The following is a 13,883-nucleotide window of genomic DNA, read 5'->3' as shown; positions in this document are numbered from 1 at the left end:
GATACTTCCCACTTTTAGTAAAAAAAAAAAAATCTGTTTTTATTCAGAAATAAGCCGTTTCTTTTAGTAAATCAAAAACAATCCTGTACATACAACTGTCTATTGCTGTACATACAACTGTCGATTTGTATATTTTTATTCCTTATTTACTTTATTTTTATTTTTTATTATCTGTGTTTTTTTGTTCTGTCACTGTCATTCTGTTACACTGTGGAAGCTTCTGTCACGAAAACAAATTCCTCGTATGTGTAAACATACCTGGCAATAAAGCTCATTCTGATTCTTCTGATTCTGATTCACTGAACTTTAAACCATTCATGCAGGCATATGAACACTGTTTCGAAAGCAAGACCAACAGCAGTCAAGATCGGTTATATTACCTTGAACAGTATACCTTTGGTCAACCTAAAGAGTTGGTTAGAAGTTGCCTTCATATGGATGCAGACAGAGGGTTTGCAGAGGCAAACTGACTCTTGGAACATCATTTTGGAGATGAATTCAAAATCACCAATGCCTATATGAAAAAGGCCTTAAATTGGAATAACATACCAGTGGACAATGGTGAAGCTGTACATAGTTATGCTCTTTTTCCTCCGTGGATGTTGTAATGTTATGCGTACTTTGAGGAATATGAATGAACTCAATCTTCCATCAAACATGAGGCTTCTCATCTCCAAGGTGCCTTACAAAATAAAGGAAAAATCACGATCATATGTCTTTGACATTAAAGAGCGAACTGGAGCCAGGGCCATGTTTGGTGGTCTTGTTCATTTCCTGGAAAGGCAGGCCCGGATTCTGCAAGACCCTATTTTTGGTGACCTCCGAGATGCCTCCTCAAGCAAAAGGACATCAAAGACAACCATCAGCAGTAGCAAGCCCACTATAAGTTCTACACAGAAGAGCAAAGGGAGCAGTTTTGCTACAACAGTGGCAGCAGTGCCAGAGGACAATGCAGAATGTTTTTCTGCAGAGAACACAATGCAATTATTCAAATCTTCCAACTTGTCAAAACTCCTATCTGCAGTGGCAATCATGGGATTGTGTCTCGTCAAGAACTGTTGACAAAGCCTCACAATGCTAGAGCTGAACTGCTAAAAACAAAGGGTGTCTGCTTTGGTTGTCTGGTCAAAGTGCATATGAGTCGAACTTGCAAAAACCGACAAACCTGTTCAGAATGTTCAAAACAACATCCCACAATCGTACACATACCCCTAAATGAAAGTAAAGACCAGAAGGATTCAGGCAGTTCAAGCAGTATTCTTGGAAAGGCAGTGAACAGTGGGCTGGTTTCACTTAAGACTGAAGCAATTGATTGTAGTGATAAATGGTGCACTCTTGCAATTATACCCGTTCAAGTCAAGCTGACCAACTCAAATCATATAGTTCAGACATACGCTTTCCTTGACCCGGGAAGTTCTGCTACCTTTTGCACTGATCAGCTCAGAAAAGGTTTAAATGCCAAGGGCAAACACCAACAAATACTTCTGCGTACTATGGGGCAAAAGAAGCCCATTAATACCCTGGTGGTCAAAGGCCTGGAAGTGTGTAGCCTGGACGGCAAGGAATTTATAAACTTGCCAGATGTTTACACTCAGCAGGAAATTCCTGCTGATAAAGAACATATCCCCAAGCAGAAGGACATCCGAAAATGGCCCTATCTTCACGATGTGGATATACCCACCATTAACGCGGAGGTTGGCCTTCTCATTGGGATAAATGCGCCCAATTTGATGGAACCTTGGAGAATTATTAATAGCCAGGGTAATGGCCCCTTTGCTATAAAAACACTGTTAGGTTGGGTAGTGAATGGACCTTTCCATGGTGAGGATACATGGATTAATAAAAGAGGTCAGAAATGTGTTCATGCGCATCAGATTTCTGTTGAAAATTTAAATGATCTTTTGATTCAACAATATAATCATGATTTTCCTGAAAAGTATGCTGAGGAAAAGAAGATGTCATTGGAAGACTGTAGATTCATGCAGATAATGGACAGCTCTGCTGATATAGTGGATGGATGTTATCAGTTGCCTTTGCCATTCAAAAGGGATAATCCTATGATGCCAAACAATCGCCACCTGGCAGAGCAACGAATACGGTCTTTAAAAAGGAAGTTCCAAAGGAACAGTGATTTTCACAAAGAGTACAGTGCATTTATGGAAACATTCATATCAAGTGGACATGCTGAACTTGTACCACAAGATCAGCTGAAACAGGAAAATGGAAAGGTATGGTACATTCCACATCATGGCATGTTTCACCCAAAGAAGGAAAGCTTGCGTGTAGTATTTGACTGCTCTGCAGCTTATCAGGGGGCGTCACTGAACACTGAGCTCAGTCCAGTTCCAAACCTTACGAACACTCCGATTGGAGTCTTAGTCCACTTTCATCTTGGTAAAATTGCCATCATGGCTGATGTGGAAAAGATGTTCCATCAAGTTAAGGTACCGCCTCATCATGTGAATTTCCTGCGCTTTCTTTGGTGGCCAGATGGCAACATCAATCAGCCACTGAAAGAATATAGGATGGTCGTACATCTTTTTGGTGCAACGTCATCATCTAGCTGTGCAAGTTATGCTTTAAAGAGGACAGCTGAGGATAACACAGGGTGCTTCTCAGCTGAGGCAACTAACACAGTTAAGAACAATTTCTATGTGGATGACCTGTTGAAAGCTGTAGACACAGAAAACCATGCCATTAGACTCTGCAAGAAACTTTAATCAAGGAGCTTTAAGCTGACCAAATGGATAAGTAAAAACAGGGCTGTCTTGGCCTCTATTCCAGAGTCTGAAAGTCAGAGAAGAGATGATGCCAACCCCTCAGAGGACCTCAGATGATGCCAACCCTGAAACAACATACAGAACTACCACATTTTGCTATAAGTTTGATTGCATCCTATAATAATCATTGTAGAAACTTAATTTGCTGTAAAGTTGCTTTGCAATGATTTGTATCGTGAAAAGCATTGTACAAATAAACTTGAATTGAATTGAATTGAATTGAATTGAAAGGGCCAAGGACATAAAAAATCTTGACCTTGAGATAGAACATTTTCCACTTGAACGAGCACTAGGTGTGCAATGGAGTGCTGAGGAAGATGCTTTCATGTTCCAGGTGACTACAAAGGAACATCCATGCAGTAGATTATTAAAGTCCCCAAGAATGATTAAAACAGAGTCCGGGTGTTGTTGTTCTGTGTCTGTCATCAGATCAGCGAGTTTCTGTAAAGCGGAGTTCACGTGTGCTTGCGGAGGAATGTACACACTTACGAGAATGAACGAGCAAAAGTCCTGTGGCGAGTAGAAAGGCTTACAGTTAATGAAGAGGGGTCTGTTTCTGATGCTTTGCTGGACATTGTAGTTGGGGGAGTTGCAAAACGGACGAGCTCCTTCTGCTCTCCCGGACAAATAAGGATTTTTCAAACTCTGCTGCTCTATGTTTCACGGAAACCTGGCTGAAAGACGCAATTCCGGACAGCGCGTTGAGTCTGCCGGGCTTTCAGCTGTTTAGAGCAGTTTGCGACGCAGAATCAACTGGGAAATCGCACGGCGGAGGGACATGCTTTTACATCAATGAGAGGTGGTGTACAGACGTAACTGTGTTAAAGAAGATGTGCTGTCCAGATCTAGAAGTGCTCTTCATTAACTGTAAGCCGTTCTATTCGCCGCGGGAGTTTTGCTCGTTCATTCTCGTAAGTGTGTACATTCCTCCGCAAGCACACGTGAAGCTCAGCTTTACAGAAACTCGCTGATCAGATCACAGACACAGAACAACAACACCCGGACTCGGTTTTAATCATTCTCGGGGACTTTAATAAAGCAAATCTCTCCCGTGAACTGCCAAAATACAGACAGCACATCACATGTCCCACCACAGACAGTAATATATTGGATCACTGTTACACCACAATAAAGAATGCATATCACTCATATCACTCTGTATGCACCAGAACGGCCTGACACAGGAACAGTTTCTTCCCTCAGGCAATCAATCTCATGAACACTTGACAATAACTGTGGAACACACTATTTATTCTCTCATACACTTATTTATCTAACACACATACTCAGTCTACATTTCAATTTGCACATAATATACCTGTACATACAACTGTTTATTGTTATTTTAATACTTAAATGCATAAACTATGGTCTATTGATCAGTACTTTAACCAGTGTTGGGGAATAACTAGTTACATGTAATGGCGTTACGTAATTTAATTACAAAATAAATGTAACTGTAATCAGTTACAGTTACTAAGAAAAAATGTGTAATTAAATTACAGTTACTTATGAAAATGTTAACGATTACAAAGGGGTTACATTTGAATATTTACACACATCCACATACAGATTTAATTGATTTCTTTCCCAAATTGCTCTGACTACTCTAAAATATGAGACATACGGCCCTATGATTTCCGCGATGCGGAAAACACGGACTGGTTGGAACTCTACGCGGAATATGTAAGATGTAAGATGTAAGATGGCGCCTACGCTGATGGCTGCCTCCGTGGCGTGCTCCGCAGTTGTTTTTATGTTTTTGTTAGTTTGTCCTGTCTTTAGTTATATCCCTGCAATCAGTTTCACCAGAGACGAATTGCTGGACATTCGGAAGTACACACCACCCGATATTTCACCGGTTTTTGATTATTCTGATGTTTTGCTGGACATTGTTGTCGGGGGAGCTGCAGCGCTGATCAAGCGCTTCAGGACGCGCAGACGGGGGAAGCGAGCCGGCGCGCTCGTGAAGCTCAGACAGCGCGGATTCAGAACGCCGTTGCCTAGCATCCATCTGGCAAATCTCCGCTCTCTACCCAACAAAACGGACTAGCTCCTTCTGCTCTCCCGGACAAATAAGGATTTTTCAAACTCTGCTGCTCTATGTTTCACGGAAACCTGGCTGAAAGACGCAATTCCGGACAGCGCGTTGAGTCTGCCGGGCTTTCAGCTGTTTAGAGCAGTTTGCGACGCAGAATCAACTGGGAAATCGCACGGCGGAGGGACATGCTTTTACATCAATGAGAGGTGGTGTACAGATGTAACTGTGTTAAAGAAGATGTGCTGTTCAGATCTAGTTAGCTCAATATATGACCCATTTGGATTTCTCACACCTCTCCGGCAAAACGCATCTTGCAAGAGCTATGGAGGCAGAACATTAGATGGGATGATGGAACTGCCAGAGGTGTATGCCCAAACCTGGAAGCAGGCGTGGCAAGACCTTCCAAAGGTGAGGGAATTCAAGGTTAAATCGATACTTGGTTCCAAAAGACTTTGGAAAATATCAAAATGGCACAGATGCACCATTTTTGTGATGCAAGCGATATTGGGTATGGAACAGCGTCTTATCTTAGATTGACCAGCAGCAATAAAGTTCATTTCACCTTTATCATGGGCAAGGCTTGGGTTGCTCCTTTGAAGGTAATGACTACACCATGGATGGAACTCACTGCTGCAGTTCTGGCTTTACGTATGGACAAAATATTGTCTGAATAGCTGCATATGGAGTTGGCACAATCTCTGTTCTGGACAGATAGCATGACCATCCTGAGGTACATCCGCAATGAAAGCAGAAGATTCCAAACCTTTGTGGAAAACCACATTAATATCATCAGAAGTGCATCAAAGGTGTCTCAGTGGAGGTACATAGGCACAAAATTGAATCCTGCTGATTATGGATGACAGTCAACACATTTCTGAAAAGAAAGACCTGGATCAATGGCCCAGACTTCCTAAGGGAACCACCTCATTGTTTGCCAGACCCTCCATCCGAACTCATCTTCTTTCCAGATGACCTAGAATTAAGAAAGGAAATGGTCACCGTAAATGTTGCAATGAAAGACAACTTTGACACTACAACTTGCCTCATGAACTTCTCAACATGGATGAGGCTCAAAAGGGCTGTGGCAGAACAAAGCAGGCATATTATGACCACAAGAAAAGGAAAACAGGAGAAACTTGATTCATATGTATTATCAGTACAAGATATGGAGGATGCTGAAATGGCAATTATACAATTTTGCCAAAAGCAGGAATGTTTGCAGGAAATAACTTGCTTGCAGAAAGCCATGAAGAATGTTGGTAGAAGCAGCCCCATCTACAGGTTAGATCCTGTTCTTGATAATGGCATCTTGAGGGTGGGTGGCCACTTGAGCAAAATGGCAATGCCTACTGAGCAGAAACATCCTGCCATTCTTCCTAAAAACCATCATGTTTCCAAGCTCTTACTTCGGCACATCCATCTAGAAGTTGGACACAGTGGAAGGAATTTCATGCTGTCCTAGCTTAGACAAAGATACTGGATTCCTTGTGCCAATTCCTTGTCCAGAAAGGTCATTCGTGAATGCACATCATGCAGAAGAATAAACTCCAGTGCAGGTGAACAGAAAATGGGAGCTTTGCCTATTGACAGGTTGACCCCTGACCTTCCGCCCTTCACTCGTGTAGGGGTAGATTATTTTGGACCACTGGAAATAAAACGAGGCCGTAGCATCGTGAAGCGCTGTGGCGTGATTTTTACATGTCTTACCAGCCGTGCAATACATTTGGAAGTTGCACATTGGCTTGATATACGAACTCTTGTATTCATGCATTCAGGCATTTCATTGCTAGAAGAGGACCAGTGTCTGAGTTGTGATCAGGTAATGGAACAAACTTTGTTTCAACTGAAAAGGAACTAAAGGAAGCTTTAAAATCTTGGAACATGCAACAGATTGAACAAAGTGGACGTTTAACCCTCCCCATGGTGCTCATTATGGAGGGATATGGGAAAAGCTGATTCGCATGTTCAAAACAGTGTTCCGGTCAGTCACCAGCGAACAATATTTGGATGAAGGTGGTCTTCAAACAGTAATGTGTGAGGTTGAGGCTATTCTTAATAGCCGACCACTCACAAGTGTTTCTGATAACCCAAATGATTTTGAGCCCTTAACACCTAATCACTTACTGCAGCTTAAGGTGCAGCCGCTTCTACCTCCTGGATTGTTTGTGAAAGAAGATCTTTACAGTAGGCGTCGCTGGAGGCAAATGCAGTACATTGCTGATTTGTTTTGGAAGCGTTGGATTCGAGAGCATCTTCCTCTTCTGCAAGCACGGCAAAAATGGTCACGGACCAGATGCAACTTCCATCAAGGAGACATTGTGCTGGTAGCTGATGCCTCAGCTCCGCGAAGTTCATGGATGTTGGCCAGAGTCACTGAAGCCTTCCCTGACTCCAAAATCCTGGTCCGCAGTGTACATCTAAAAACCAAAACAAGCCAGCTCGAAAGACCTGTCAGCAAGATCTGCTTGTTGGTAGAAGGCCAATAACCTAATTAAGGCTTTTATAGTCTTTGTGCACGTGCATACACTCATACATACACTGATTTGCATGCAAATAATCTTGTGCGTGGTATAGAATAGTACAATGAATTTAAGTAAACAATTTATGGCTCCTTTAAAATTGTATTTTGTTTGTTATAGCTTGCTTCCATTGGTCGCTATAAGGGGCCGGCTATGTTGGAGCCATTATTTAGGTTATAGGAGTACTAAAATATTTTTTGGCATAAGGTTTTTTTTTTGAAGATACTTTTATTTTGATAGACCTTGAGAAGGCAGTGAAGTTAAAGATGGCCACCTCTCACCTTTTTGTCAGAGAACAAAGAACAAAGCAGCGCACTACCAACCTACTACGCGTATAAGTTCTTTAAGGCTATTTGCTCTGCTATTTTATTTGACTAATTTGATATTGAGCTTGTATACTTTCAACCCTACTCTAACCTTTGTATGGATTACTGGAATCCATTTTGGAATATTGTTTGTTTGATCCCTCCATCCTGCCCTGCCTGCCTGCTACCTGCCTACCTTGCTCATGTCTTTCCATCCTGCTCATCTCATCCTTAAAAAGGTACAACTTAAGTTTATTTAGATAGTCCTTTAAAGAATGTCGCGAAGTATGTTGGGGGCTGCTTGAAATTTGCCATTACACTGAATATCAGAGTAAAATCTGATATTTGTAGACTCACCTCGACATACTCCTCCATCCTGCTGTGAACATCAAGAACAGCCATAGAGTTTCCAGACAACATATCAGTTTGTGAGAAATTCATTCTTATCTTCAGAGGAGAGACTGTGTCTGCAACACAGCGCTGAAACAAACACAACGTTCACCATCAGACTGAAGCTCTGAGATTGGCTGAAGCTGTGATAGACAACACGTACCAGCATGAAGATGGAGAAGCTGAAACAGGAGGACCCAGAATCCAGCAGGACGAACTTCTGCAGAGTCCTGGATGATGAATTCCTCAGATCAAAGAGTCCTCGACTCATTTTTCGTACCACATCCACATTCAGATTCAGAGAAACATTCAGCTTCTTCTCCAGAGATCCTGAGAGACATGAGAGGGTAAGACATGGAGGCTGTTTTCTTCATGTGACAGAGGGACTCTCTGAAACTTTATTTAAAGATTTATTTTTGGCATTTTCGCCTTGTTTTATGATAGGACAGATCAGAACTGACAGGAAGCAAAGTGGGAGAGGGTGGATGCGATCGGGAAAGGTCCTCGAGTTGGGATTCAAACTCTGGACACCCGTAGCACAACAGCGCTGTATGTCGGCACACTGCCAACAAGGCTATTGGCACCGACAGACACTCTGAAACTTTATTGACATTACCTGTGCTACTGGTGCGCTCGTTCACGGTGAAACATGATGTGAGATCAAATGCGTTAAATGTGTTGTCACTCGGACATTCAAAGTAGTTCAGACTGATTTCCTTTGGACTGAAACTAAGCTGCGCAGACAAACATCACAGGTCGAGCCCTGAGGAGAGAGGAAAGAGTCAGTAGCTCTCAATACTGGACAATGAGACTAATCAGCTAGATCACTGATGTGGTAAAGAGGTTGCTTTCTAATAATGTGATAAATTCGGTAGTTTGACACCTAATAAATTTTATTCTCCAAACTAAAGAATGACGTACTTGAGCAGGACAATCCCTCCTTGTGCTCCGATCACGATATCTGTCAGATTATCATAGTTCATGTCCATCTGACCGGACAGAGACACTCCAAACTGCTGCAGACCGGGCAGGACTGATTGCGCTGGGATCCGCTAAACACACACAAACAGATCTACTGTGTCACAGCGGCTCAGCATTGTGTCTGTCTGTTTATCTGGGAACATATTCTAGGTTAAATGTGAGCACAAACAGAGATTTTTGGTTTGAGGGAAGCACAGCAAACTCTCACCTGAGGAGCGTGTTCAGGGTTTATGCCATGCGCCCTGTGGCCCAGGTAGATGTAGACCACTCCTTCATTCTCCAGAGGCGCCCCGACCGCCACATCTGACAGACTGTCTCCATTCAGGTCCTTCAGTGAAGCCACAGACACAGCAAATCTGCCAGTGGTTGATTGCAGCGTCTTCTGAAAATACTAAGGAGAGGGAAAGAGATGAAAACAGAATCTTTATTCATCGGCACATGACCAGCACCAGAACAATTTCCACGCCCTTCACGTCATGGGAACCTATTACAACAGCAATTCCAATGTAGTAACACAATGGTGACGACTAACAGCCTTCCAGTCACAGTTACCCCGAGGCTTGTTCATGAAGAGTCATGATAACAGTGGTGAATCTGTGCGTACCTGTTCTGATAAAGCGTAGACGTACAGCCTCCCTTCAGCCCTCGGCTGAGACTGGTAAAATAATGGAGCTCCGACCAGCAGGAAATCTGAGTCTCCATCAGAGTCCACATCCAACAGACTCAGAGACGCTCCGAAATATGAGCCAATCTGATGACAGAAATCAATAAAAATTAATGGAACTGCATTCTAGCACATGCTTTTATAGCCTGATGTTCACAGATGAAATATGAAAACAACACGTTCTGCTTCACAAACACAATGACACCCAATACTGACTAGAAATTAATGAGGTCTTTGTAGACTTATTTTGCTCCTTTTCTCTGTTGGATATGGCATTGCAGAGTCTATATTGTGAGTAGAATGCTTGTTTGTTTTTGGTGAAATACTGAATCTCATGACAGTGTTTGTGTTTGAAGGGTCTGCTGATCTTCTCAGTGGACTGTAGGTTTGGGAGCCCCTGGTCTCACCGGAGGAGAGAGATAATATTGTGTCTGAGGGTTTCTCACTGACTTGTTCTCCGTTGATGTTGCTCGTCACTGTCCATGCGTTTTGGTTCTTGGTGAAGAGGGTCACCAGACCTGTGTGTTCGGCCCGCGGCGCCCCAGAGAACAGAAGAGAGACGCCACGTCTCATTCCCAGCACAGTAGAGTAACCTGAACACCATCAGCGTCATTAAAACACACACAAACTCTTCACATCACACAAGAACAAACACTCCAACATACCCATGTACGAGTCTTTATTTACAGCTGGATCGATGATCTCTGTCTGTCTGAATTCAGATCCTGATCCTGTCACTTCATACAGAGCTCCACGCCAGTCATTTGATCCGACCGAACCTACGATCACAGAGTCCTGCAACAAACACTGCAGTCTCAGCATTGCTTTATTAGACACAGTAATGGAGAGCGGTAAAAACTGCCCTGCTGATCAGCTGACAAACAGCTGGCAGTGACATTGAATCTTTGAAAGATGTTCAGAGTTTCTGATGTTTAGCAGCAAATAAACCAGATCAGTGGTGCTCTGGTTTTACTTCAGGACCCAGGTTTTACATCAAGTGGCAACCCAGCATTGATAATTGGATTGTATCATAAACAAAATGTCCTTCATTAAACAATTAAATTCATTCATGTTACCATGAACTGTGTCTAAACATCAGCAGCATTTCATTAGATTTTGAGAGGGGAAGATTTTCAAATGACTTCAGAAGACTTGAAATATATCACACAAACAACAAACTAATTTGATGGAATTACATGGATTTCTCTTACCTCCTGGTAGATTACACTGAATCCACTCTGTGGTAGCTCTTTCTGTCTGTCTATGCCGTGAGCTTCCTTTGACCCTGAAACACAGAAGGAAAAAATAAATAAAATTGTCAGTGGATTCTGCAGCATTTATACCATTTTCCTCATGTTTGCATTTTACCTTCAATGTTGTAGATCTTTTTTTGCAGGTTGTCAAGAAGTCCTTTGAGTCCACTGTAGTCTTGAATGTAGAAGGTGTTGTTCAGTTTTGGTTCTGATGCCAGCTGACTGAGTGTGGTTAAACTAACCTTTCCCACCTGAACAACAGTGTGCAGTGTCATTTCTGCAGGACTAGTGACACTAAATCACTAAACTATCTGAACATACAATGTAAATTACATGCCAGAGCTATAAGGAAACTCACCCCGATGATGTAACGGAGGATATTTTGCTTTTCACATCTGTTGAGGACATTATTATCATCAGATTCAGTGGGTTCTCCATCTGTGATGATCACCAGAGCTTTCTGAGCATTGAGATTGGCTCCAGACGACACGTTATTCAGCAGATTATTTCTGATAATATAACAGATCATAAATTAACAGCTTTCAGTCTCAGCATCAATGTGCTTCTGTAGTTTCTAGACCAATATGTTGTTAACTTCTAATTTATAGAAAAACAAAAGTCCAACTTTGGCAACTGTGTGTTTAAAAGTCCAGAAAAACAACAACATGAACCATATCTAATTTTCATCCATTTTCATTTATTGTCTTTTTCTCTTAAAGTGTAAATTCAGTGATAGTTCATAATCATAAGAGAGTTTCACTCACTGAACGTAGTTGATTGCTCGATATGTGTTTGTGAGACTTTATGTGTTTCTCTTTCTTGAGTTTCTCTTCAGCGGAGCCCTTCTGATAATCGTTGAAGTCAAACACAGTTCGTATTTCTGATGAAAACTGTACAGCAGCAAACTGACACACAGAAAGACAACAAACAACATTATCATCATTAGATGCCATGTTACACAGTACAGTGTTTGTACTGTACACTTTTACACACTGATTTTCACGTTCAATATTTCCACATTTATATAGCTGATGGATTGTTTCACCTTTATGGATGAGTTTGAAAGTCTTTTCATAACATCTTTAATGAAGTTTTTGTTCATGTCAAACTCGTGTGTTTTCATACTGCTGGATCCATCAAAGAGAAACACCAGATTGACTTCTCTCTTGGTGCATTCTGCAGAAACACCACAAGATACACAAACTCTGCTGTAACTTTAGCAATCAAATCAAAATCCATATTTGTTATACAAGTATATAACATAACATCATGTCTTTAATCTTTAACTGATTTGTCAATAAATATACCTACAAATGAAATGAAACAAAGCAAGTCTGAGATTGTTAAACTGCATCAATTCCTAGAAGTCTTGGTTTGTTTGAGAGACTCATCAGACCTTGGTAAGCGATGGTGAAGTTGGAGACGGCCTGTAAGCTGCTGCTGAACTGGTAGCAAACGCCGTTCAGATACGAGTTTCCATCACACTCATGAAGAAAATACGGACTGCAGCTCTGAGAAATACACACATCATTAGCATCTCATGATGGAGTTTGGCCGTCAGAGACAGTGAACTTACAGTGAGAGCAGCAGACGACACAGCAGCAGACATGCCAAAGAAGCGGACGCTCTCTGAACCTGTCAAACCCCAGCAGAGAGAGAGAGGAGTGTCATCAGCTCAGTATAAAGCAGTGAAAGTCCACAGCAGTTATTTATAGATGGACTGTGAAGCTGATACCTGGCCGCTGCAGCCGTTTGCAGAACTGCAGATCTGCAGAGCAGCTGTACATCTCCCCTGTTGAGTTTCCTTCTAATGGAGCTCCAACAATGATCCTGAGAAACACACACAATCAATCAGACATTCAAGAAAACACCAAGCAACCACACAGAACACCCTAGCAACCAGTGCGTGTCTGACTCACTGTTTCCGGTTTCCAACCTCAGTCTGATAAACGCTGTAACCAAAGAAATCTTCCGGCGTGCCATTCAATCTCAGTGGATGTTCAGTGTCGATGTTGAAGGCCTCTGAAAGAGACGCTGGAGAAGCGAGAGAGACTGTTGAGACGCTTGTGAGACTTTTCTAAATGATTCTTTCTGGTCTTGAGAATGTGGTGTGAGAAATATGGGAGATCTCTTTGTCTCGCTGTAACCTCTTTCAAGACTCCAGTACAGGAGCATTTTATCACTCAGTGGCTCTTTCCTTTTATTACATCCAGGTTTTTCACCTTTAATGGTCAGGACAGTAGAATGAGAGGCAGGAACCAGCAGGAGGAGAACAGGAGCAGGAAAGTACCTTCAGTCAGACTCAAACTCCTGCTGTCCGAAGAGCAGTTGAACCTCGATGTCAATACTTAGTGCTAGTTTTAAACAGTTACTAGTTTAAATTTCTCTTCAGTGCCCAGCACTGTATACAGTATACAGCCGTCATGAACTGCACGGTGACACGAAGGTAGAGGATCCAAAGGCAATATATTTCCACAATCATATACAGAGGTAATCAGTCCAGACAATAACACCAAGGCAAAAAACAGAGGCTAAAGGCTAATCCAAAAACAGGCAGAGTAACAAGAGCAGGAACCAAGACATGGAAGAAACAAGGCTTAGAAACGCAGTTGACACTAGCAAGACTTAGCAATGAATGCCAGTGTGAACCGGACTTATATAGGGTGAGCTAATCAGGCTAATGAGTGACACCTGTAGACTATCAGCGATGATGAAACAGGGCAGAGGATCATGGGGGATGTAGTCTTTGATGGAATGGCAAAAGTCTAGGGTGAAGCACAGTGTGTGATGATGATGAGATCTCTTCTAAAGCTTTAAAGGAGACCATTGTGAAAGTGATAGACGTTTTGTCTCAGGAGACAAGTGTGAGAAACAGGAGACTCAAGCAAAAGTCTCAGTTTGATCATAAGTAACCTCATTTCTGTCTAGGAGAAATATTTGAGATGTTAAA

At 42.1% G+C, this 13,883-nt stretch overlaps 1 protein-coding gene across 1 annotated transcript in view; it reads right to left on the bottom strand.

Annotated features, from left to right (window-relative positions):
* Positions 1 to 13,683, bottom strand: part of LOC107755319 (integrin alpha-L-like) — a 22,083-nt gene extending 8,400 nt beyond the window's left edge. The window contains 20 exon segments of the mRNA XM_016572076.1: positions 8,003 to 8,125; positions 8,199 to 8,365; positions 8,652 to 8,782; positions 8,784 to 8,798; positions 8,957 to 9,087; positions 9,225 to 9,407; positions 9,621 to 9,767; positions 10,131 to 10,273; positions 10,346 to 10,475; positions 10,892 to 10,965; positions 11,049 to 11,184; positions 11,292 to 11,442; positions 11,698 to 11,733; positions 11,735 to 11,838; positions 11,979 to 12,109; positions 12,330 to 12,444; positions 12,510 to 12,568; positions 12,669 to 12,763; positions 12,853 to 12,967; positions 13,156 to 13,683. Coding sequence (XP_016427562.1) covers positions 8,003 to 8,125; positions 8,199 to 8,365; positions 8,652 to 8,782; positions 8,784 to 8,798; positions 8,957 to 9,087; positions 9,225 to 9,407; positions 9,621 to 9,767; positions 10,131 to 10,273; positions 10,346 to 10,475; positions 10,892 to 10,965; positions 11,049 to 11,184; positions 11,292 to 11,442; positions 11,698 to 11,733; positions 11,735 to 11,838; positions 11,979 to 12,109; positions 12,330 to 12,444; positions 12,510 to 12,568; positions 12,669 to 12,720 — 2,028 coding nt within the window. The 5' untranslated portion in view covers positions 12,721 to 12,763; positions 12,853 to 12,967; positions 13,156 to 13,683.
* Between the last annotated feature and the right edge of the window lie 200 nt (positions 13,684 to 13,883).

The sequence above is a fragment of the Sinocyclocheilus rhinocerous genome, unplaced genomic scaffold (genome assembly GCF_001515625.1).
Source record: "Sinocyclocheilus rhinocerous isolate Xijiao unplaced genomic scaffold, SAMN03320098_v1.1 scaffold3945, whole genome shotgun sequence".
Classification (NCBI taxonomy): domain Eukaryota; kingdom Metazoa; phylum Chordata; class Actinopteri; order Cypriniformes; family Cyprinidae; genus Sinocyclocheilus; species Sinocyclocheilus rhinocerous.
Note: the sequence above shows the minus strand (reverse complement) of the source record. Positions and strands in the feature narration are given on the sequence as shown.